The following is a 20,611-nucleotide window of genomic DNA, read 5'->3' as shown; positions in this document are numbered from 1 at the left end:
CTTATTGGGATAGAAAACTGCACGAAGAAAACCAGCCGGTAATTTCGAACGTGGAACGAAGCCCGTTCGAAGCACGAACAAGAAGAGGGTCAGCTTTATTCGATTACCCGATGATGTGCTTCGTGTGAGAGAAAAGTTTTCAAGAAATTTTTCTCGTAACCTTTTTTCTTGTTTGTTTTGTTTTTGTAAATTTATCGAGGAGAAAGTTTCTAATAGCGTGCATTTCTTTTCCGTCGAATCAATCTTATTCGGGTAATTATACGTGAAGTGTGACTTATCTCGTGGGAAATAGTAAATGATTTATAATATTGCATTGGAAAACGATATAATCTGATTACGCAAGAAAGATATCTAGTCTAATTATAACGTTAATTATTATTCGTTATAATTGATCGTAAAAATGATAAATCTTATCGAGCTTACAAAATTATTATCAAGGTACACATATATGCATCGAGTACAATCGTTTTAACAAGATCTATGCGCGAAGAAAATTGTGTGTAGGATATATACGACTTTACGAAGGATTGTGGTTAATTCATAGTGAAGGATATAATATGTCTAACTGACAAGAAGAAGCCTTGAGAGATAAGAATTCGACAAATTTATGTCGTATATCTTTAAGTTGTTCATTAGCATTCTTGGTAAATAAAAGATTCCAGGTGATCGATGCATGTTTCAATTCAATATTTCATTATGCAATTTTGCTTATAACGTTTTTATATGAGTACTTAATGAATATTACAAAATTTATATTAAAAACTGAAATATATTTTCAGCAGAAAAATTCACTTATAAAAATTTCATAAGCTTTTATGAAATATACGTACGTCAAAAAAATGATTTAGATATCAATATGGCGGTCGAGTCTGAGAACGTTTTCACGAATGCATACACGTACTCACACTCGTACATATATGTATGCGTATCTACATAGAAGAAATACAGCGTGCAGCGTCCGCATGGGAGTTGTGCAATCGCGACGCGCGTACACGCGACGTAATACGGATATAATTGTTGAACACGATTGTATAATACGGCTTCGAATGTGGATCCAGTCATTGCCGGAACGTCGTTCCGATGTCATGCTCAGTGTTATTCGTCCCGACATTTTGTCACATTCGTGAGTCGACGTGCTAAATTATATTTCTTTTGTGTCTCTTTTCTAATTTTTTTTTCTCTCTTTTTTTATTATTTTTTTTTTAATTCAGAAATATCATAGATAATTTGGTTGTTAAAATATCGATAAAAGTTTAATGTGTACTTAATATTTACATTAACGATTAATATCATTATATTATGTCTCTCGTACGTTTCATTAGTCAATCTGTAAAAATATTTAGGTAAAGTATTGAATTATGACAACGAAATATTTTATTTTAAAATTAATTAGGTTTGTAAATTAAGTATTGTTAATGATAGAAAAGATGAATATTCGTAATTGTTCTATTTCTTCTTCTGTAGCTTTTTCATTGTTATCGTCGTTGGATATTTCTTTTTATCTGGTATTTTAATTACCACAAAGAGATCGTAAAAAGACAAAACCTGATTCGTTGCGACAAGAAAATCGTTAACGTTGAACTAAACTAACGTTGAGATAAGTTAGTCTTCCCCTCCTCTCTTTTTCTCTCTCTTTTGAGGCGAATCCATCGGAAGAACAATAAATTTGTGAAAAGTAGAGCGCGCGCTTGAAACTGGTCGTGTCTCCTCCACGGTTTACATAATCCAACTCTAGCGTAGAACTTGTTTTACAGTGCCGATGGTATAGAATAGAAAATCGCGATGTTTCATCGTGTTTAGGTGTAAAAAAGAGAAAAACTATGACGAAAGAGGAAGAAAAAGTGAATCGTGAATCGTCGACAGGATTGGACGTCATCTTCGTTTAAGCGAATCCTATCGATCGTAGACGAGTTTTTACGATCTTGAAACATTTAAATCGCTGTCGTTACATTCCTCGTCGTTCTGTTTCTATCGAAGAACGTTCTGCGAATGAGCTAAACGGGCGTGTGTGACGACACTGTGTTTACGTAGTAAATGTATTTACTTTCTGCGTTAGCTAAACGTTAATGATCAATAATAATCGATTTTAACGATTCGAATCTTTGACTCGAAGAAAATAGTCTCTTTCTGTGTTTTTGTATTTTTCTTTATATATATGTGCTTTTTTTTTTTAATTTATTTGTTTAATCATTAAGTCTAATATTTGATCAATGCGATTAGATTGTGAAACATCGTGCTAGAAATTAGTATCATTATCGAGGAACCTTGAAAATTTCTCTTTGTCTGTACCAATGGAAATAAACGTAACGTTTTGTCCTCTGGTTAATAACGGAAACGGATAGGATTTATTTATTTCAAAAAAAAAAAGAAAAAAGAAAGAAAGAAAAAAAAGAAAAAAGAAAAAAAAAATGATGCGTCGAAAAGAACTCTAACATTGTGTTCTAGATCGAAACACGAACTTCGCTAGAGCGTAACCTTCCCATGAACGGATTCTCCGATGTCGAAGAGAAAACAACGTTTGCTACGAGAGAAAAGTTTCACGAATCTACTCGGAAATACTTTCTATAATTTGTAGGATACATATATATCTATGTGAAGATTCTTTCCGAGAAAATTATTCTATTTTTTTTTATTTTTTTTTATTTCTTTTCTTTTCATTTTTTTTTATACATGAACAATTTGACGAAGTTAATTGAAAAACTTTAAATTGAGTGAATTTTTGAAGTGATCATTGATATGAAAAACACTTTGGAATGGAAGAAAAAATACTTGTGCAACTTGTTTTTATCTTCCTCTATGAGATAATTGGATTTCTTTGAAATTGAAATGAACGAAGTGCGTCATGTCTGGACGAGCTTACGATCATCATCGAAAAGCTCGACTTTAAATTCTAATATGAGTAACGAAGGTAATCGAGTTTCAACGACGACTTGGTACGATATACCAGCACCGATAATAATACATTGTCGTGATTTCCGTGAGAACGAAGTTGAGATGATTAATGAGAAAATGGAAGATCGAAAGTGTCAAGAAGATAATGAGAAACCTATGTGTGTTTCTTCGATTGTTTCGAACGACAAAATTCATGTCGAAGAAGCTTTGTATGAAAACAATATGAATATAGCTATACAAGATAACTCGAAAGATATTCAGGATGAATCGAGATTATTGAAGATTATCTCTAACGATTTGAAAACAACCGAAGAAACTTCGTTGGAAGATAAAAATAAGATACACAGTAGTAGCGTTGAATTAATGGCAACGACTTTCGTGAAAACCGACGAGCATGGAATGCCAACGATAAGTTTCAGCTTTCTTCAAGGTGATGAATTACTCGAAAGGAATACTCAAGAGATAGATGAAATTTCAATGGAAGATAAAAACGATGTTATCGAGGAATCGACTCTGGATCGATTATACGATTTTCCTAAAAAATCTTCTAATATCAATAACGATAACGAAACGACGAAAGACAACGAACGTAAGATCGAAGAAAATTCTGAGAATGTAATTAGCGAGTTATATGATAAACCAAAAGCATTGTCGAGTCAAAAATTAATCGACGTTACGAAAAAATCGGATAACGATATAATTGATAAGGAGATTATTATCGAAAAAAAATTTATTCGTACTGCGAATAGATTACATGGATCTTCCGTTAGATCCTTGAAATTGAGAAAACATAAGAAGACTTCTGAAAGTGATACCGGAATTACTTCAACGTCTGGTTGTTATTCGGATCCTGAATGCTCGAACGATACTGCGTCTAACGTATCACGTGGTCGTCTGAGATCAGAGAAACGTAAGTTGGGTAAGGCTTGGGGTAAAATGAGGAGTTGGTTAAGAGACGAGAAGAGCAAACTCAGTGAAGTTATTCAGCGACACGCTCGAATGCAAAACGTCGGTGCGATGATCAGTGACCCTAACGATGATCATGATTTATCTTTCAAGGACACCAAGTTGAGCAAGGGCAAGAGATATGCTTCTTATGATCTAACAAAAGCTCGAACTCAAGAATTAGGTTCTATCACGAGAGTCGAAGAGTTTGGTTTCTCTTCGATAACGAAGGAGACCAATGACGATCATGATAATTCATCGAACGTTAACAGACATTCGAATTCAGGCTCACCAAACTCTGATAGAATTTTTATCGATGATATGAATCCGGAAGAAAACATGATCGTAAGCAGAAGGAATGTATTCTGTAAGACCGCTAGCTCGGATGATATCCTTGGTAATGGAAAGAGGAGTTCGCTTCTACCTGTCTCGTTCAGCATGGACAAACTCTGTTCCGATACGGAGAACGATGAGACTTGTATTGCTAGTACCGAGCTCGAAACGACAAGGGATCGCGCTGGGAAAGGCGGCATGATTAAGAGGAGAATGTTGGGGTCAATCAGAGGGTTAATGGCCTCCACTCATCTCCTACAGACGACCAACGATATTCACGAAGAGGTACAATCGTATCTAGTTTTTCAATCTATATGTCTACATGTACTTACATATAATTAAATATTTTTTTCTTTTCCTTTTTTTTTCTTTCTTTTTTTTTTCTTATTTTTTAAAAGAACATTTTCATAGAGGAAACAATTTTGTGCAAAAAATTCATGTTATCTAGAACAAAAACCTGTTAGAATATACGGCACTGCGTTAGATATCCTTGAATCAATATCTACGTAATTTTTAGTATTAGCTATTGCACTATACGTTTGATCATTATCCTGTATTTTAATCGCACGAATATATGCAGATACTATGATTCACTATATCCGCTACAAGCACGATCTCTAACTCACAGACAGAGTTATAAGTGACGGGATACTGTTGTACCCTCCTCCACTTACAATCAGACACCATTTAAATCGACGTCACATGGACGATCCATTCGATCGTAAACCATAGATCGTACGTATGTAAATATATACAATGTTGTACATACGTACATACATACAACACCGTAGGAATAATTTCGTCCAATTTACTTTCATTTATTTTTCTGTTCCCATAGATTTTTATATCGACTTACTATTTGTTTATTTCTTCTTTTATTAATTATACAGTTTTTTTATGAGCTATTTTTATTCCATTCAAAAAAAAAAAAGAAATAAATAGATTTTTGGTAAAAAATAAAAACAAGAGAAATAATAATAATAATGTTTGTTGAGGGATGAAAAAATAAGCTCGCCATTTTGTTATATTGTTTAGAAAATGATGAACCATCGATAAATCTATGGCAAAGTGTAAATAAGCGAAATGGCCTTTCGCTTTTTCCGCGAAGTGCTATCGAACCTTTCACTTTTACGAAAGTCCGTGTGATCGTATTGCAAAATGGGTATCTTACGGTATTATTCACCGAACTACTTCCCTTTTTTTCCTTCCTTCCTTCCTTCCTTCCTTCCTTTCTTTCTTTCTTTCTTTCCTTCCTTCCGGTGAGAATATATATTGCGATTTAAATTTAATAAGCGACGTTTTATCACTTTTATCTTATTCCAATGTTTCCATGTACCATTCTTCTCTACTTCCGACATCATTTTGCTATATTGTTATATACTTTCCAAGAGTTCAACATCCGGATTTGTGTTATATAATTCTACGTATAATTCGAATGATATTAAACTATCACCAACTTTAATAATATTGTTAGCTTTTTGTAAAAATCTTTACAATTATTTTATTATTCAAATTTGATTATGGATTAATAAAGAAAAAAAAAAAAAACAATTCGTTTAAATAGTAATCTCTTTGATAATAATATTAATCTGTTTCGTACAATTATATGAACTTTCTCTATAATCGAGTGTCAATCTCTATCTAATTCTAAATAATTGTTTGGTATGTTAACCTTTCCATAAGTACTTCATATTTTTTTCAAATAATTCTTTTTTTTTTTTTTAATCTTGCAATTGGATTTCTAAGTCATCGCAAATTTTCGTTTAGTTTTATTTAGAAGACCTTTTACTGCACGAGAGAAATGGTAGTAACATACATAAATCTAAGTGCCGAGGTATCTCTCTAAGCAAAGTCAGTTAACTACGATGGCAAGTGCGGTGTACATGGAAAGTGTGGGAAAGTTGTAGCTTGGAGAAAATAGCCGACTTTGTTTTAATCGTGCGCACGCGCGTACAAACCACCCGTGCGTATTTATGATTATTTGATTATTATGCTTTTTCAAGCTTAGAGAATATTATTTCTTATATTTTTAGATTGCTCTCATATATTTTTTTCCAATAATTTCGAGAGACTTTTTATATTTATTGTTGGTGATTTTATCTTTCGTATATAAAGAAATTCTTTTTTTTAAATATATTTCAGTTTATTATTATTATTATTATATATTGTATTTATATAATTAATTGTATTATATAATAAATATGTATATTTTTTTTAGAATGTATATAGAAGTACTATTGTTGGAAGTTTTAAAATTTTGTAGAAAATTAATAGAAAAGTGATAGAAAATTCTTCGAAATAAGTTTATTCACAATATGCAACTTTATAATATGTCGTCATACGGCAAAAAGAAAAATTCTTTCTCGAATAGAGACAGTGTCCGAGAAGGCCACTGCTCTGATTTATAAGACTTTTATCACGTATTACAACACACAAGCAGGAACGTGTTCGTTAATGAGGCTCGCTCTATTCCACATGAGGGTCATGTCGAATATCGTATTAATCACAGATAATTAATGCGAATAAATCTCAAGTTTTAAAGATCGAAACAATTTCTAATAAATCGTGCCTTTTATAAACCTACATTTCTCTTTCCATAGTTATATATACATATATGTATATTATTTTGATGAAACGCTATAACTTGAAATTGCAAAATTGTACATTTTTAGAAAATTTTATTCACTTTTACTTTTGTAGGTGGTTCCTTTAAATTTTAAATACATTCACATATTGATATGTTTTTCGAATTGGCTGTACCGAGATATCGCAGAACGTTAAATCACGTTGTGTCGTAAATTTTCTTAGTGGACCGAAGAGAAAGAAGAACGGTTTCGCTATCTCTTTTTCTCTCTTTCTCTCCTTCTTTCTCTTCACGTATATATTTGTGTACTGCTCTATAGATAAATGTGTGCGAGAGAAATTGATGTATGTATTTCCTGTGGAAGTGTGCGAAATTGAGTGCCTAAGAAAGCACTTTCTGTGATTTCCACTCTCCCTTCTTCTTCACCCTCCCCCTCTATTTCTATATTCTCTCTCTAAGAAATAATAAAAAGAAAAAAAAAATAGAAGGAAAGAAACGAGGAGTCGATTTTCTATCGAATTTGTAGAGTCAAAGTAGTTTTAAAATAACACGATTGTTCTTCTGACTTCCACGATTTCACTGTAGTAAGCTGGTGAAAACGTGTATGAGATAATAAAAGCGAAAGCAAACTATTATAAAAAAAATAAAAAAAAAAAAATGTAATGCATAAGTATATGAAATTGTTGAAAAATATATTAATTAAAGTAAAAATTCAAACATAATTGTGATATATAATAACGATGTAATATCTGCAAAAATTTGAGTATGCAATAATAATCAAAGTATAGTTGAAAAACATGTTGGTACTATTTCTTTTTTATTTAGTGTATTTAGTATATAGAAATAAAAATGATCTCCCATAGTATTATTTGATTTAAACAATAAAATATTTTGGAGATTATAATTCTATAATTTAATTCTTGTATTTTTTAATTGAAGAGTCATCTAATATTTTCTCGTTTGATTGTCTAATTGAAATCTATAATTTCTGATATTGTTATATTCATTGAGAATTAGAAAATTATTATATATAGACTTGAAAAAAAAAAAATAAAATAAAAAATAAAATAGTATCCAACAATCCGAACGAAGGTGCAAACGCGTGTCTTTGATCCAGTTTCCTTGACATTTCATTAATTTCCGTTCACCATTTCGATTATGGTTTTTTTTCGATTTTTTCCTTTTCACGTCACTGAATATAACTAAACTTCTTTACGTGTACTCACGTCTTTATGCAAGCGTGTTACCGTATTAATGAGCCGGTTTTGACCTTCTTAGATTCTAACTCGACCATGGTGGAAACTTATCTAACGATTGAGAACTAGATTCTTACTAATCATTCTTTTTTTTTATTCTTTTGGAAGTCCAGTTAGTCACATTGCAAAATCATAATCAAATTCAGAATGTCCTAAGTTTTGAATTTATTTTATTTAGTATCTGAATTTATTTTAATTAAAAAATCTTGATTTTTTCTATCGATAATTTTATTTTTCATTCGATTAACACATTTTATTTCATTCATTCATTCATTCATTAACATTAATATTGTATGTTTGTTAAGGGCGGCCAAAGTGGATTCGAAGATATTCGGAGATATGTTAAACAAGGTGGAGATTTTTGCAAAGAGTTGGCTTCGATTCTTCATGAAAGGTATGATTCTCCATGAAAGTTATTATTCTGATAAGTAATTATTTATAATAAATACAAAATAATTGTTCATATACATATAATAAATCGTATTATTATATTTTATGATACAATTATGATATTCTTAATGAACACAATTAAACACGTATATTTTTATATAAAAATATACAATATATAAATACATAGAAAAACTTAAATTTGTATATTCCCTTTTTTGTTGATTAGGGCTGAACTGGAAGCTACGTATGCTAAAGGGCTAAGTAAATTAAGCAGTAAATTAACTAAGGCTTGTTCCAAAGATCAAAGTAAGTACAAACTTTTGATATTTTTCTCTCTAAAGAGAATTTTAGAAAAAAATTATTTATTATTATATCTTGAAAAATATTTAATTCAGTTTTAATTTAAAAAAACAAAAAAGAAAAAATTAAACTATATATATTTTTTGTTAAACAATTGTTTTAAAGTTACTCGAATTTATCAAAAAATTTTAATATACGTACATGCACATATTTTACGTGTATATATATATATATATATATATATATATAGTTATTAATTTATTTACACAGGTGGAAACAGCAATGGAGGTGTGAACGAAGCATGGAGGTGTGTCGGAGAAGAAATGGAAGCTGCTGCTGAAGCCCACAGAGTATGGGGCATTGCGTTAGGCGAACAATTAGCAAAACCATTGAGAGTAAGTTTTATACGTTCATATATAATTATTCGATCGTGAAATAAGCTGAGACATATGTAGGCGCTGAATGACGTCATCTACATAAATTCTATCGCGTTTTACGATGATTACGACATTCATCTTCTAAAACTTTGCTGCAATTTATTCTCCATTCTTTTATAATAACATTAAGGATTTGTTTAAATCCTACAGATTTTATAGATTCTGTTTGTATAAAGAGAAACAACAAAATTATTGAGTAAAGTTCAGTTTGAAAAAATTGAAATCTTATTTTTGTTTAAATAAAAAAAATGCAGATAAAATATTTGCGTTTATAACAGATAATTTGTTAATTGTAAAATATTACAAATATATATTATTATTGTAAAGTAAAGATTTTAATGTTAACAGTTATGATTTCTTATCTTTTTAGAATTTAATTGATATTTATTAAAAATTAATGTTCACAGGTGGGTGTAGCAGAGGCTCAAGGTCGCTCGAGAAAATCAATTGAAAATTCTGTGGACAAAGCTTTAAAGTCTCTACAGGAATGGCGTAACATCGCTTCAAAGACCAAGAAGCAAAGTTTTGCTTGTGCAAGAGAGAACGAAAGGCTGCAGGATTTGGCAAGACTGCAATCTATTAGTCAAAGCCAACAAAATAATAATAAATCATCTAATCATCATATGACAGAAAAAGAAGCGAATAAATTAGAAGCTAGGAGACGAAAAGCTGAAGATTCTTCTCGTAGGGCCGACACAGAATTTTATACGGTAAGCGTAAGAGCTGAAAGAGCTAGATTGGAATATGAAAGTACAGTAAAAAAAGGATCTAAACAAATGGAACTCCTCGAAGAAGAACGTTTGAGTGCTTTGAAGGATCTTGCCAATGTATATTTGGCACATTTGCAGGCACTTGCTCCTCGTTTACAACAAGTAAAGATTTAATCACTATTAATTATATTATCATTTATAATTTTATTATTAATTCGTAATTCAATGTTTTTAGAGTGCTGATCGTTTATCGACACCGATACGAAACTGTAATGTATCTCAAGATGTGGAAATTTTGAAGAATCTTATACGTAGAACGGAAAGTAATGATATAGTCAATGCAGAACAGCTACTTCCAGATTTTTATGCAGAACATATAACGTTGGCAATGAACAGAGAACGACGAAAACAATCATTGGTTAGAATTCTGCATTTAATAAGACAAGATCTAGAAAGAGAAAGGCGAGGAAGGGAAGGATTGGAAACTTTACATAGAGCTTTTATCAAGACACCTGCATTCGCGGCTGATGAAAGTACACAAAATGTTACAGACAAATTACATCATGTAAGTATAAAAAAGGAATCTATATACCTGTTATATATTTTCTAATCAATTGTTTTTTTTCTAGATGCGTTCTATGTTACTATATTTGGAAGCTGCAAGATACAAGGTTGGTGGGACATTAGCAGAAGTTGAAGGTAGCAAAAGGAACAAGCATCCTCTAGCAGAACACATATTAGTTTCTAGAGATAAACAAGGACTTCAGCAAAGCGTTCTCAAGGTAAATAATATAAATATCTTCATAATTATTATAATAATATTTAAAAATAAATATATAATTATTATATTCAATCATTGATAATTTTTCAAGATTCCTTCTTGGGCAAGGAATGAATCTTTTGAGATACAAGATATTGATGATGAAATAGACGTACATTTGGTAAAGGGACATGAAACTGAAAATCGAGACTGGACAGATAGGACGGCTGGTGATGGTAATTCAGAAAATCCACCAGATGAAGAAGATTTTAGCGATTTTGATGAATTCAGTAGTCATTCAGAAGATAACAATAATCAAGACGTTGACGTTACGGTTGTAACACCTAAGTCAGATAGTACGGAACAGTGCAGGGCAATATATCATTATGCTGCAAATCTTAACGACGAATTAAGTCTGAATCCTGGTGACTTAATAACTGTTCATCAAAAACAGGCAGATGGCTGGTGGATAGGTGAATGCAAAGGACGAACTGGTATATTTCCTGCTACATATGTCCAAGTAATACATTAAAAGATGTTATCCATCACACAATGTATTTTGATGATTTTTATTTATCAAATACCAAGGAACAAAGTGCCAATGATTAAAAATTAAAACGGCGATATAAACGCACAAAATACGTGATTAAACCATAATTAGCTCAAAATGTAAAATTATATTAATGTTACCAACCATGTTATAAGAATATAACAGGTACTTGTGCAGTAACAATTCTTAGTGTCCTTATGCAATTTGTTTTCTTTACATTTATCGCAATATAATTTGAATGATTTTATAGCACTATGAGCTAACTGGTTAAATCCTTTGTCATTAGAAATTGTATATAAAGTAATATAAATGTTGCCAATTGTAAATATTAGTCAAAATATAATTTAAATGCGATACGTACAAGTATGAACGCTATATATAAATAGAATTTTTAAGATAAAAAATGCATTTATTTACGAAAATAATATCTGTATATATGTTATGACCTTTCCATTGTTTGTCATTATTCATGATGCCCGCCCGTATTATGGACCCTGCCCATAACATATATAATAAAATTATGTATTTCTCTTTCTCTCTCTCTCTTTTAATCCTCAAGTTCATCAATATAATCGATTTTCAACTGTTTCTTAACTTCTTTTGATAATTCTGTTTCATTAACTAAAATAATCGCATTAATTTTATCATATATTCAAAGTTTGTTATATTAGCAATTTGGAATAGTATTTACCACAATATGGTGAACTATCTGAAGTAACTAAAAAAAAAGTTCCACGATGAGGATAATTCTCTGCTTTAATTCCCATTTCAATGCAAACATCTTTGTTACATGGTTTAGATATTATTTGTTTTATATTTCTATATGTCAAATCCCAATAATGTGACCAGAAACTACAATTATTCGTAGAAGTTAATAACAGAGATTCAGTAAGATATATATAAGAACGACCGTGACTGCATATCGCTTGTTGAATAACTGAAAATAAATAATTTCTCTTATATTATAAAATTATCTAAAAGACATTATATTATCTTACATGTTTGAGGAATAGGTAAATAGCCAAAGTATGTTCTGTTGGATTCAAAACAACCTGGTTGACTTTGTCCACCATTAGGATAGAAATCTACATGACCTTGACATATTAATTATTAATAAAATAGAACATTACTAATAAAAAATAAGCTATAACAAATATATAATATCAGTAAACAAACCAATAGGCTCTGGTAAACCTAAGCCAAGATTAGAGTGCAATTTTCCATTAGTATGAATTATATCAACAAATGGTGCATCTGTTTTATCTAAATGAATGGAAGAATCTGTATTTCTGAAACATGGTTGTGCTGGATCTAGACCAGTAATTCTATGTATGATCCAATTACTTTGTCTTTTCTTAAATTCTTTTGCAGCAAAGCCACAAATATGTGCTCCAAGACTATGGCCAATTAAATGTATAGTACCCCAATCAGATGCAACTGTTGTTGCATTTGTAATATGTTCTAAAAATCTTTATAGACAAGAATATTATTCAACTAACTATTATAGATGTCGAAAATGAATCACTTATATACAATATACCTTGAAATTTGATATCCAACTGTTCTAGTATTAATGGCAGCTTTATAATAATTCCATGTATTACCTCCTGCACTCCAATCCACGACTATTACATTAACATCATTCTAATAAATATAGAAACAAGATAAATACATGAATATGTTTTTAATAAAACAGTTAAGTTTTTGTACAATACCCATTTAAGAAATGCCTTTTCCATTTCACTGATCCATTTCTCATTGCTGTGAGATAAAAATCCATGTACTATTATAATAGTTTTACGTTCTATTTTAAAATCTGTCCATTCTAAACCAAACTGTTTACCAATATACACTTGTACTCTGTTTGGCTGATTTCTCGAAGATAAAAGAAATTGAACATCTAACATCTTTGATCCAGTAGCTTTATCAGAAAAAAACCATGATAAAGCAGTAGCAACTGTTTTTCCTAAACCAAAACAATCTACTTCTTTGTTATTAGATGTAGAATCTACAAAATTAGCATGAGTTTCATTTATCCATGTGTAAGTAAAATTTGATAAACTTTCATTTAACGAATTTGTTCTATTGTTCAAGCAATTGCAATTTACGATTAAAACATTATTTAATGCAATTGTCAATACTATATATAATAACATTATGATACTGATATTGAACACTTCAGACACAGACAAAAAATATATGGATTTAAATTGATTTTATTAACATTTCCACGACGAAGCGTTTTGGGATATAGTTACTTTGTGAATATTTTTTTAAATTTAGAATATATAAATAGAATGATATAATAAAATGATATAAATAGAATGATATAAAATAATGTAATACGTTTGAAAACTATAGAGTGATATTCGTTACATCTGAACTGAATGGATGATCCTTTTCAACTGAGAAGCGATTAGTTACTACTAGCCGATGTTTGTAATCATTTCTTTCTCTTGTATTCTAAATAAACATAAGATAAGAAGTCAGATATAGGCGATCACGTATACGTGATACTCGCCGTGAAAAATATCAAAATATATGACCTTTCGTCTTATGAATTTAGACAAATCATCATCATCATAAAGCAAGATAATACCATATAAACATAAACAGTAAATATAATACTTTCTTCGTTACATCGTTTGATCAATCTATATACTGAAACATTTTTTTATTAATAATGTTAGATATCATATATGTACAAATGGTTTGTTATTTTTCTATATAATTATATATCTTTAGACAAAAAAATTAAAAAAAAAAATGTATATTTATATAGTCAGATTTTGATTCTTTTTCTTTCGTTTTTTATTTCTTTTCTTACATTCCTGTAAAAAAAGAAAAACGTTGATTATTAATTAATTTTATGCAATGATATTGCTATCTTCATATTTATAAAAATATATATATATAAATCCTTACTTTTGGTTGCATAAAGTTTGCTTGACTTGCTCCATCATTAGTGATACTACCACCTTGGAAAGTGTTATTAAAGTCAACAGATTTATAATCAAATGTTTCTACAGGAAGCATTCCTTTTTGTCTTAATTCTTTTGCATTTGCTTTTTTCTCTCCTTTTTTACGTTCCCTGTAAAAAAAAAAATAAAATAAATATATGAAAATTTATTTATATGGAGTTAAATGAGTATCAATTAATACCTTAAAGGTTTAACAGTTAAATTTTGATCATATGAAACGGTTTGTACAGTTAATTGTTTATTCTGTTCATTCGTTGTATCTTCGGTCATAAGTAATTCTTTGTTTACACCTTGCATTATCTTTTTGTTCAAAGATGGAATTGGTGTAGACAAATTACTATCAGACCTTTCATCTGATGAATCTCTCACAGATGAATCTCGTTTTCTTTTTCTTCCAGGCATTTGTTTTAGTGGAATAGAGAAGTTTTGGTTTTTTTTAAGACTTGAACTTTGATCCGATGTAGTTTGATCAGAAAGAGATTTCTGACCAGTCTTGAATATAGATGAAGATGCATCTTTGATTTTCAATTTATTTAATCTTTCTTCTTCTTCTTCATCTTGTTTTTGCCTATCTTGTTTTTCTTGTTCAGCTATCATAGGCATTACACGTTTGTATCTTTCAAAGGGACTAATAAATATGAATTTTTTCTTTCTATTGTGTTCCATTTCATTAGAAGTTGATTGTTCACCCTAAAAAATTATAATTTATATTTATGTTTATAATTTATAAATATATGATTTTTTAATTTATATAATATATATAATTATATATATTACAAATTACCTCAGATGAATTTGGGCTATCAAATACTGTAATATTATGTTTTACATTAATATTGCAATTTGGTATTTCTTCTATTTCTAATTGATTTGATTCATCTAACAGACAAGGCAAATCAGCTCTAACTTCTGTACCACTTGGTATGTCATGAGGAGAATAAGCCCAAGCTTCTGAGTTTATTGCATGGTTTTCTCGAACAAATCGTTGTCTAATATCATTTTCTTTTACTGGTTTTATTAAAGATTGATCTCGTGCTTTAAGTATGATCTTATGAAGTTTTAATAGATTCTGACGAAGCAATGGTGGAATTGGATTACAGCAAGCTAAAATACCTTGCATTTCACGTGGTAATGTCTCGGCTATGTTTAAGAGCATATGATTTGGTAAAACATAACCAGTGCTATCGTCTTCTTCTCTAGCTGTCATGTCTCTCCATTTATGTAATTCTTTCAAAGCATAAATTTGTTTATTATTAAATAATTTTTGACTTTTCCTATACATATCCATATAACTTTCTTCGGTCCATATTGGCTTTATATAAGTTAATTTACATATCTCTGTACTTCTATCATATACAGCTTTTAAAATGTTAGTCTTTCCATTTGAAGAATCAATTAATGCATTTCTTAAAATATCTTTAATATGCAATAAATAATGTGTATCTTCTCTTGCATATTTTAAAAGTTCATCAGGTAAAGGTCTTATACGCCAATCAGCTAGTTGAAAATGTTTGTTTGGATCTATGTTACAAAATCGTTTCAAAAGATAAGCTAAACTTAAATATGGTAAATTTAGTTGCTTAGCAGCTTGATGAGTATCAAACATGTTTACTACATATATAGATAGATCTCTTTGAAGCCATTGAATATCAAATTCTGCTCCATGGAATACTTTTAGAATAGTAGATTTCGTAAAAATCTCATTCAGCTCATGTAATTCTGATCTTAATGTTAATGTATCAATTATGTAGTCAGTATCACCGGTTGATATTTGCATCAAACAAGTTATACCTTGAAAACTTCTATAAGAATGATGTTCCAAATCCACAGCAATCTCTTGATATCTTTTTAAATCATTTAATAAAATTTTGATATCTTCTGGTTTGTTTATCATTATTAATGGAGTTTCATGTAATTCTTTATATTTAACAGGTTCTTCTTTTTGTAATTGATTTTCTGGAGGTTGAAACTTATTCAATTCAAATTCATAAGGATGACAAAATACTTCTCCATCTTCAGTTTCTTCTAAATAAATAGCCAATGGTTTTAAAGAATTTGGCTTATCTTTAATTTTAGGTTGCCAAGGTTTTAAACTGTTATCAATTTTATCCTTGAAAGTTAATTGCGGTCTTTGTATATTTCGTGCAGTCAAGAGACGCACTGCTTGTGCAGTTTTAGACTTGTCCAATAATCGTTTGCTGTTTGTAGATGATGTTAGATTCCAACTACCAGTAACATCCTTCTTAGTTTGTGATACAACTAATTCTATTTCAGGATTTTTTAAAATACCACATTCTTCATCCATACATAAACCTGCCTTATCTAGAAACACATCATTTGCTTCCAATAAAAGTTCAAACTTCTCTTCTATATCGCGTCTTTCTATATTACCGCTCACTCCTGATAGTTTAATTATTTTTTGCATCATTTTTAATAGCCTCTCCGAATCTCCCTTTCTTGCTTTATTAAAACTTGGGAAACATTCATAGTAATTAAAATTCTCTCCAGTGGGTAAATTATTTGCTGCTTTGATTCCTTCTCTAATAGCATCAAACACTTCCTTAAGATAATCATCGAACGTAGCAAAACCTGCTATAACTTGTTTATCTTCGATATTTTCTTTTTTTTTTCTTTCATTGTCAATTATAAATATCTCATTATTATCATCCCAATTTTCTGTTGTTTCCATTGTATTAGATACTCACATGAACTAATAAAAATTAACTTTCGTTATTTTTAGGTTATGATTTCAATGCTGTACACGATATACTATAGCTTCGAATTGTGGCGCCTTCTTTTTTAGATCACAATCACCATTAAAATAACTTGTTCATTTTATTAAACAATTTCAATAAACAAAAAGCAAATTAAAATATATAAATATATCAGAAAAATAGATCAATTTCCTTCGAACTTCACAAATTATGGCACCTCTTATAATCACGTGTAATAGATGCCATAAGATATAACTTCAGCAATGATAGTCACATGTTAGAAAAACGTGTAGTATATCATGCAAAATATTTTCTTCGAAATCGCATTATCAGTGTGTGTAAATATTTTCATTAAAGATTAAATCAAATTTTGTAAATATATTGCGTTGCATTTTGTTATACAATAAAATTGTATCTATTGTAGTATGTGTGTAAATTAGGAAATTAATTAATAAGAAAAAATCATAACCTCTTTGTTCAAGAAATTATAAGTAGAAAAGGAATGGTAAGAAAAATTCATTGGAAAATTATTATTTAAACCGTTTATTACAACAAAACGATGTATTATAGATACTATACCGTGTAGACCAAAAACGAACCGATCGATCGATCGGCATATATTAACCACAAGAGACCGTATGAATTTGTTAAATTATTTATTGCTACCGGTGAGCTCGTTCGTCGCGCAATTTAATCACATAGCACGTATCTCTCGTTCTTTCTTAACATTGACCATCCCATTGTGTGCTGCCACAACTGGATATATAATATGTGTGTATATATACATACATACACATACACATATACATACATACATCATACATACATACATATATATATGTATATATATAACTTCTTTCTCTCTATCTAAAAGCACACAGCAAAACAATTGCAACGCCCGTCGATGAGTTATTAATTATTTTTACATTTTCCGATTTCATTACAAACGTAATATCACGTTTCCAATCATCATAGATTGGTTGAATATCCATTCCCAAGTTATAAATTAGTTTGGTGCATATTTTTACGCAACGTGACAAAGTTAACTTCTACCTGGTAATTGAAAAAATTTGCAGTCTTCTGTCGTACTCCTATCTCTTTTTTTTCTTCTCATTTTTTTATGTTTATATACTATAATGTATTCCTCCATCCTTCTCCTCCTTCGATCAACGTCGTTAAACCTCCCGCGTGATCATCTCGTAAAGGAGACAATTAGGTTCGATGCATTTTTGCTCGTCCATTGGACAATGGTAGCTTGCATGATAAGCGTACCGTCACTCCTCATCAACAATTTCACAACTATGATATTTGCTGGACGAATCCAACCAACTTTCTACACCACTCGAAGCGAGATCATCGCAGGACGGTAATTCCGGCAGGGGTTCCATGTTAGGCGCACCCTTTTTAGTTAAATTGTTCGTCATTCTTTCTTTTGGTTTAGCACCAGCCACTAAAAGAAGAATAAACGAAACGTTCTATTTTATTTAAAAAATTTTTTTCCGAAGATAATATATTCAAAGGAATATTCAGAGAGAATGAGAGAGAGAGAGAGAGAGAGAGAGAGAGAGAGAGAGAGAGAGAGTTTACCATTGTTGGACGTAAGGCTGGTATCTTTTCTATGTATCAAAGTTTGTCTATTTGTTCGAGGACTTCTATGATCACCACTGAGTCCTATTCCAGCGTTAATAGTAGGTAATCGAATATCCAAATGCGAGCCTTTTTCTGTAACTATCTAACAAGTCGTCGAAAAATAATACGATTGTATATTAAGTTATAAATCTTCCGCTAAGGATCGATGATTATATCTCGTTACCTTATTGTTCATTGCATATAATTTTGTTGCAATGTCTCTTGCAACTAAAGTCGTTAAGACCGTTGCGAGATAAGCTTCTTTAACAAGGAGATATTCTAAGGCCGATCTTTGCCAATAAACGTATCTACAAGAATTAGCTGCAACTATCGAGACCTACGAACGAAGAAATACTATAAAAATTTAATATATATATTCTTATAATGAATATGTATTTCATTTCAAGAAGCAAAGTTAATTAGATCGTACCTTAAATTTATCATCTCTGGATGCTCTAGAACTCTCGAATTCTGGCGAGTCTAAGAATTCACAGGGTAGAATCGGATGTAAAAAGTTGGTGTCACTAAGAACGTTGACCCTACCACTGAGCAATAGACCCAGCCTGTCCGTTTTAGTTAAGTTTTGCATTGCATACGCTTCGCCAGTATGAAGGGACATCACTGTTGCGAGCTCTGGAGATACTAGTCTTTTAAATTGCGCTCTTGATACCTGCTCGAATCGTACGAACGAATAATAACTATGTTTTTTTGGTTATCGAATATACATAGGACGACTTACTTTAAACGGATAGAAAAGTGTGTGATAGACTTCTTCCAATTCAGGATCGAACCTGACAGGTCTCATCTGATAAACAATATAAACCAACTGTCCAATATTCAACAATAAGAAGGTAAAGTTCCAGGAAAAGATATCTGGTGCACAGATCACGTGCCATGCCCATCCGGACAATAACATGAAACCTACGAAATAAAAATATTGAATTTTATTGTTTCTATCAAAGAATATTTTCCACAAAACTAGTGACGAGAACAAAAAAGAAATATCAAGTAGGGAGACATACCAACGATTAAAACGGAGTGCATAAACAATATACCCTTCTTCGAAGACGGTGCCGAGTAAGAGAGTGCAAAGCAGAAATTCGCTAATTGGAACAATATGTGTTGTGGCTGTTGCCATAGGCACAGTGCGGTATTACCTAACGAAGAAAGATATATCACAAGATTTTCGTTTGATGAATGAAGATGATAATAGATGAAGAAAGAAGAGACTGAACGAAGGAAATTCTAAAATGAATAAGAGTATTGATATTGACTGAATTATATTCTTCAACTGACCTATCGCTGTGACGTTATACGAAGGCAAAGGATCGTGACCCAATCCTGGGCTCATCTTTGTGCGATCTTAAAAATGTACAATATATGTATATAGTAAGAAAGTAAGGAAGACGCTCTCTATTACTACTGCGTGCCCATGTTTGTTTTGGTTAAAGATTCTTTGGTTTACCACCGTTCTCACTCCTAAATTGCTATAAAGCGCATGTGTATAGTTCATGCGCATGTACCAGTCCTTAGGGATCGATAATTTCCCTGATCAGTTGGATAGATTTAAACATATCCTGCTTCAGTTTTTTACAAGCGTATACTATTACCGACTATTATCAACACGATTAAAAAACAGTGTTCTATTATTATCAAATATTTCTATTCAATAAATAAAATGTTACTATCATCTTATACTATTATCTGATCGATAAATGAAAAAGCGCTTTATTATTATTATTAGTTTTTTCACAGAAATACCTTATTACCGACATCCCAATCTGGTCGGTAAAACGAGAATATATATTATCGCAATTGAAATCAATTGGTACAACTGGAATCTACTAATTCTGAAATTCGATCAGTCTACAAGTAAATCAAATTTTGGGATTGGCTGATGGTAAAACAGGAAACAACTTTACATCGCGGAGAATAAAAAAATTTATTTTACCGATATCGGTAAAACAGTTTTTGATTGTATCGGTGGATTTGCAACTTTGTATTCTCAATAAAGAAGTATTAAGTCATATATGTCGCAAAATTATTAATTTTATTAGATATTTAAATTCAAATACTAACTAAGCGCAGTGCAAGCGTAAAGTGTAAGGTAAGATAAGCACGGAGTAAACG

At 30.7% G+C, this 20,611-nt stretch overlaps 4 protein-coding genes across 8 annotated transcripts; 1 reads left to right on the top strand and 3 right to left on the bottom strand.

Moving 5' to 3' along the window:
* The first annotated feature begins 285 nt into the window (after positions 1-285).
* Positions 286-11,690, top strand: LOC127067989 (uncharacterized). Of its 2 annotated transcripts, XM_051003509.1 has the most exons (10): positions 286-1,123; positions 1,323-1,343; positions 2,446-4,455; positions 8,316-8,404; positions 8,627-8,706; positions 8,971-9,095; positions 9,545-10,009; positions 10,083-10,412; positions 10,477-10,629; positions 10,720-11,690. In XM_051003509.1, the coding sequence occupies exons 3-10, from the start codon at positions 2,827-2,829 to the stop codon at positions 11,137-11,139; spliced, it is 3,291 nt and encodes a 1,096-aa protein (XP_050859466.1). In that variant the 5' UTR covers positions 286-1,123; positions 1,323-1,343; positions 2,446-2,826; the 3' UTR covers positions 11,140-11,690. The 2 variants fall into 2 exon arrangements, with proteins under 2 accessions (XP_050859466.1, XP_050859464.1); XM_051003507.1 differs by lacking the exon at positions 1,323-1,343.
* Positions 11,161-13,588, bottom strand: LOC127067995 (pancreatic triacylglycerol lipase-like). Of its 3 annotated transcripts, XM_051003520.1 has the most exons (7): positions 13,504-13,588; positions 12,873-13,165; positions 12,698-12,801; positions 12,334-12,626; positions 12,156-12,251; positions 11,849-12,094; positions 11,161-11,778 (listed from the first exon to the last, which is right to left on the bottom strand). In XM_051003520.1, exons 2-7 carry the CDS (start codon positions 13,062-13,064, stop codon positions 11,705-11,707), a joined length of 1,005 nt encoding a protein of 334 aa, XP_050859477.1. In that variant the 5' UTR covers positions 13,065-13,165; positions 13,504-13,588; the 3' UTR covers positions 11,161-11,704. The 3 variants fall into 3 exon arrangements, with proteins under 3 accessions (XP_050859477.1, XP_050859476.1, XP_050859478.1); XM_051003519.1 differs by lacking the exon at positions 13,504-13,588 and having other exon boundaries at positions 12,873-13,313; XM_051003521.1 differs by lacking the exon at positions 13,504-13,588 and having other exon boundaries at positions 12,698-12,782; positions 12,873-12,983.
* A 254-nt stretch (positions 13,589-13,842) lies between these two features.
* LOC127067990 (exosome component 10) lies at positions 13,843-17,566 on the bottom strand. The gene is made up of 5 exons (XM_051003510.1): positions 17,432-17,566; positions 14,923-16,848; positions 14,320-14,828; positions 14,083-14,248; positions 13,843-13,988 (listed from the first exon to the last, which is right to left on the bottom strand). Exons 2-5 carry the CDS (start codon positions 16,825-16,827, stop codon positions 13,932-13,934), a joined length of 2,637 nt encoding a protein of 878 aa, XP_050859467.1. The 5' UTR covers positions 16,828-16,848; positions 17,432-17,566; the 3' UTR covers positions 13,843-13,931.
* Positions 17,380-20,096, bottom strand: LOC127067996 (popeye domain-containing protein 3-like). Of its 2 annotated transcripts, XM_051003522.1 has the most exons (7): positions 19,778-20,090; positions 19,504-19,638; positions 19,221-19,402; positions 18,912-19,151; positions 18,666-18,818; positions 18,440-18,584; positions 17,380-18,302 (listed from the first exon to the last, which is right to left on the bottom strand). In XM_051003522.1, the coding sequence occupies exons 1-7, from the start codon at positions 19,830-19,832 to the stop codon at positions 18,127-18,129; spliced, it is 1,086 nt and encodes a 361-aa protein (XP_050859479.1). In that variant the 5' UTR covers positions 19,833-20,090; the 3' UTR covers positions 17,380-18,126. The 2 variants fall into 2 exon arrangements, with proteins under 2 accessions (XP_050859479.1, XP_050859480.1); XM_051003523.1 differs by lacking the exon at positions 19,504-19,638 and having other exon boundaries at positions 19,778-20,096.
* Positions 20,097-20,611: the final 515 nt, after the last annotated feature.

This window comes from Vespula vulgaris, chromosome 12, assembly GCF_905475345.1.
Source record: "Vespula vulgaris chromosome 12, iyVesVulg1.1, whole genome shotgun sequence".
NCBI classification, from domain to species: Eukaryota; Metazoa; Arthropoda; class Insecta; order Hymenoptera; family Vespidae; genus Vespula; species Vespula vulgaris.
This window is presented reverse-complemented; position numbering and strand designations above follow the sequence as displayed.

What these genes read in the sequence shown, in the direction of transcription:
- LOC127067989 (XM_051003507.1), top strand. Translation starts at nt 2,827, where the DNA reads ATGAACGAAGTGCGTCATGTCTGGACGAGCTTACGATCATCATCGAAA. An exon ending in GCTTCGATTCTTCATGAAAG is followed by an intron (nt 8,405 to 8,626) that starts GTATGATTCTCC and finishes TTTGTTGATTAG; the next exon opens with GGCTGAACTGGAAGCTACGT. An exon ending in GGCTTGTTCCAAAGATCAAA is followed by an intron (nt 8,707 to 8,970) that starts GTAAGTACAAAC and finishes TTATTTACACAG; the next exon opens with GTGGAAACAGCAATGGAGGT.
- LOC127067995 (XM_051003519.1), bottom strand. Translation starts at nt 13,313, where the DNA reads ATGTTATTATATATAGTATTGACAATTGCATTAAATAATGTTTTAATC. An exon ending in TTTACCTATTCCTCAAACAT is followed by an intron (nt 12,095 to 12,155) that starts GTAAGATAATAT and finishes ATTTATTTTCAG; the next exon opens with TTATTCAACAAGCGATATGC. An exon ending in AGATAGTTCACCATATTGTG is followed by an intron (nt 11,779 to 11,848) that starts GTAAATACTATT and finishes CGATTATTTTAG; the next exon opens with TTAATGAAACAGAATTATCA.
- LOC127067990 (XM_051003510.1), bottom strand. Translation starts at nt 16,827, where the DNA reads ATGGAAACAACAGAAAATTGGGATGATAATAATGAGATATTTATAATT. An exon ending in ATAGCCCAAATTCATCTGAG is followed by an intron (nt 14,829 to 14,922) that starts GTAATTTGTAAT and finishes ATAATTTTTTAG; the next exon opens with GGTGAACAATCAACTTCTAA. An exon ending in CAAACTTTATGCAACCAAAA is followed by an intron (nt 13,989 to 14,082) that starts GTAAGGATTTAT and finishes CTTTTTTTACAG; the next exon opens with GAATGTAAGAAAAGAAATAA.
- LOC127067996 (XM_051003522.1), bottom strand. Translation starts at nt 19,832, where the DNA reads ATGAGCCCAGGATTGGGTCACGATCCTTTGCCTTCGTATAACGTCACA. An exon ending in GTATAACGTCACAGCGATAG is followed by an intron (nt 19,639 to 19,777) that starts GTCAGTTGAAGA and finishes TTTCTTCGTTAG; the next exon opens with GTAATACCGCACTGTGCCTA. An exon ending in TATATGCAATGAACAATAAG is followed by an intron (nt 18,585 to 18,665) that starts GTAACGAGATAT and finishes ACGACTTGTTAG; the next exon opens with ATAGTTACAGAAAAAGGCTC.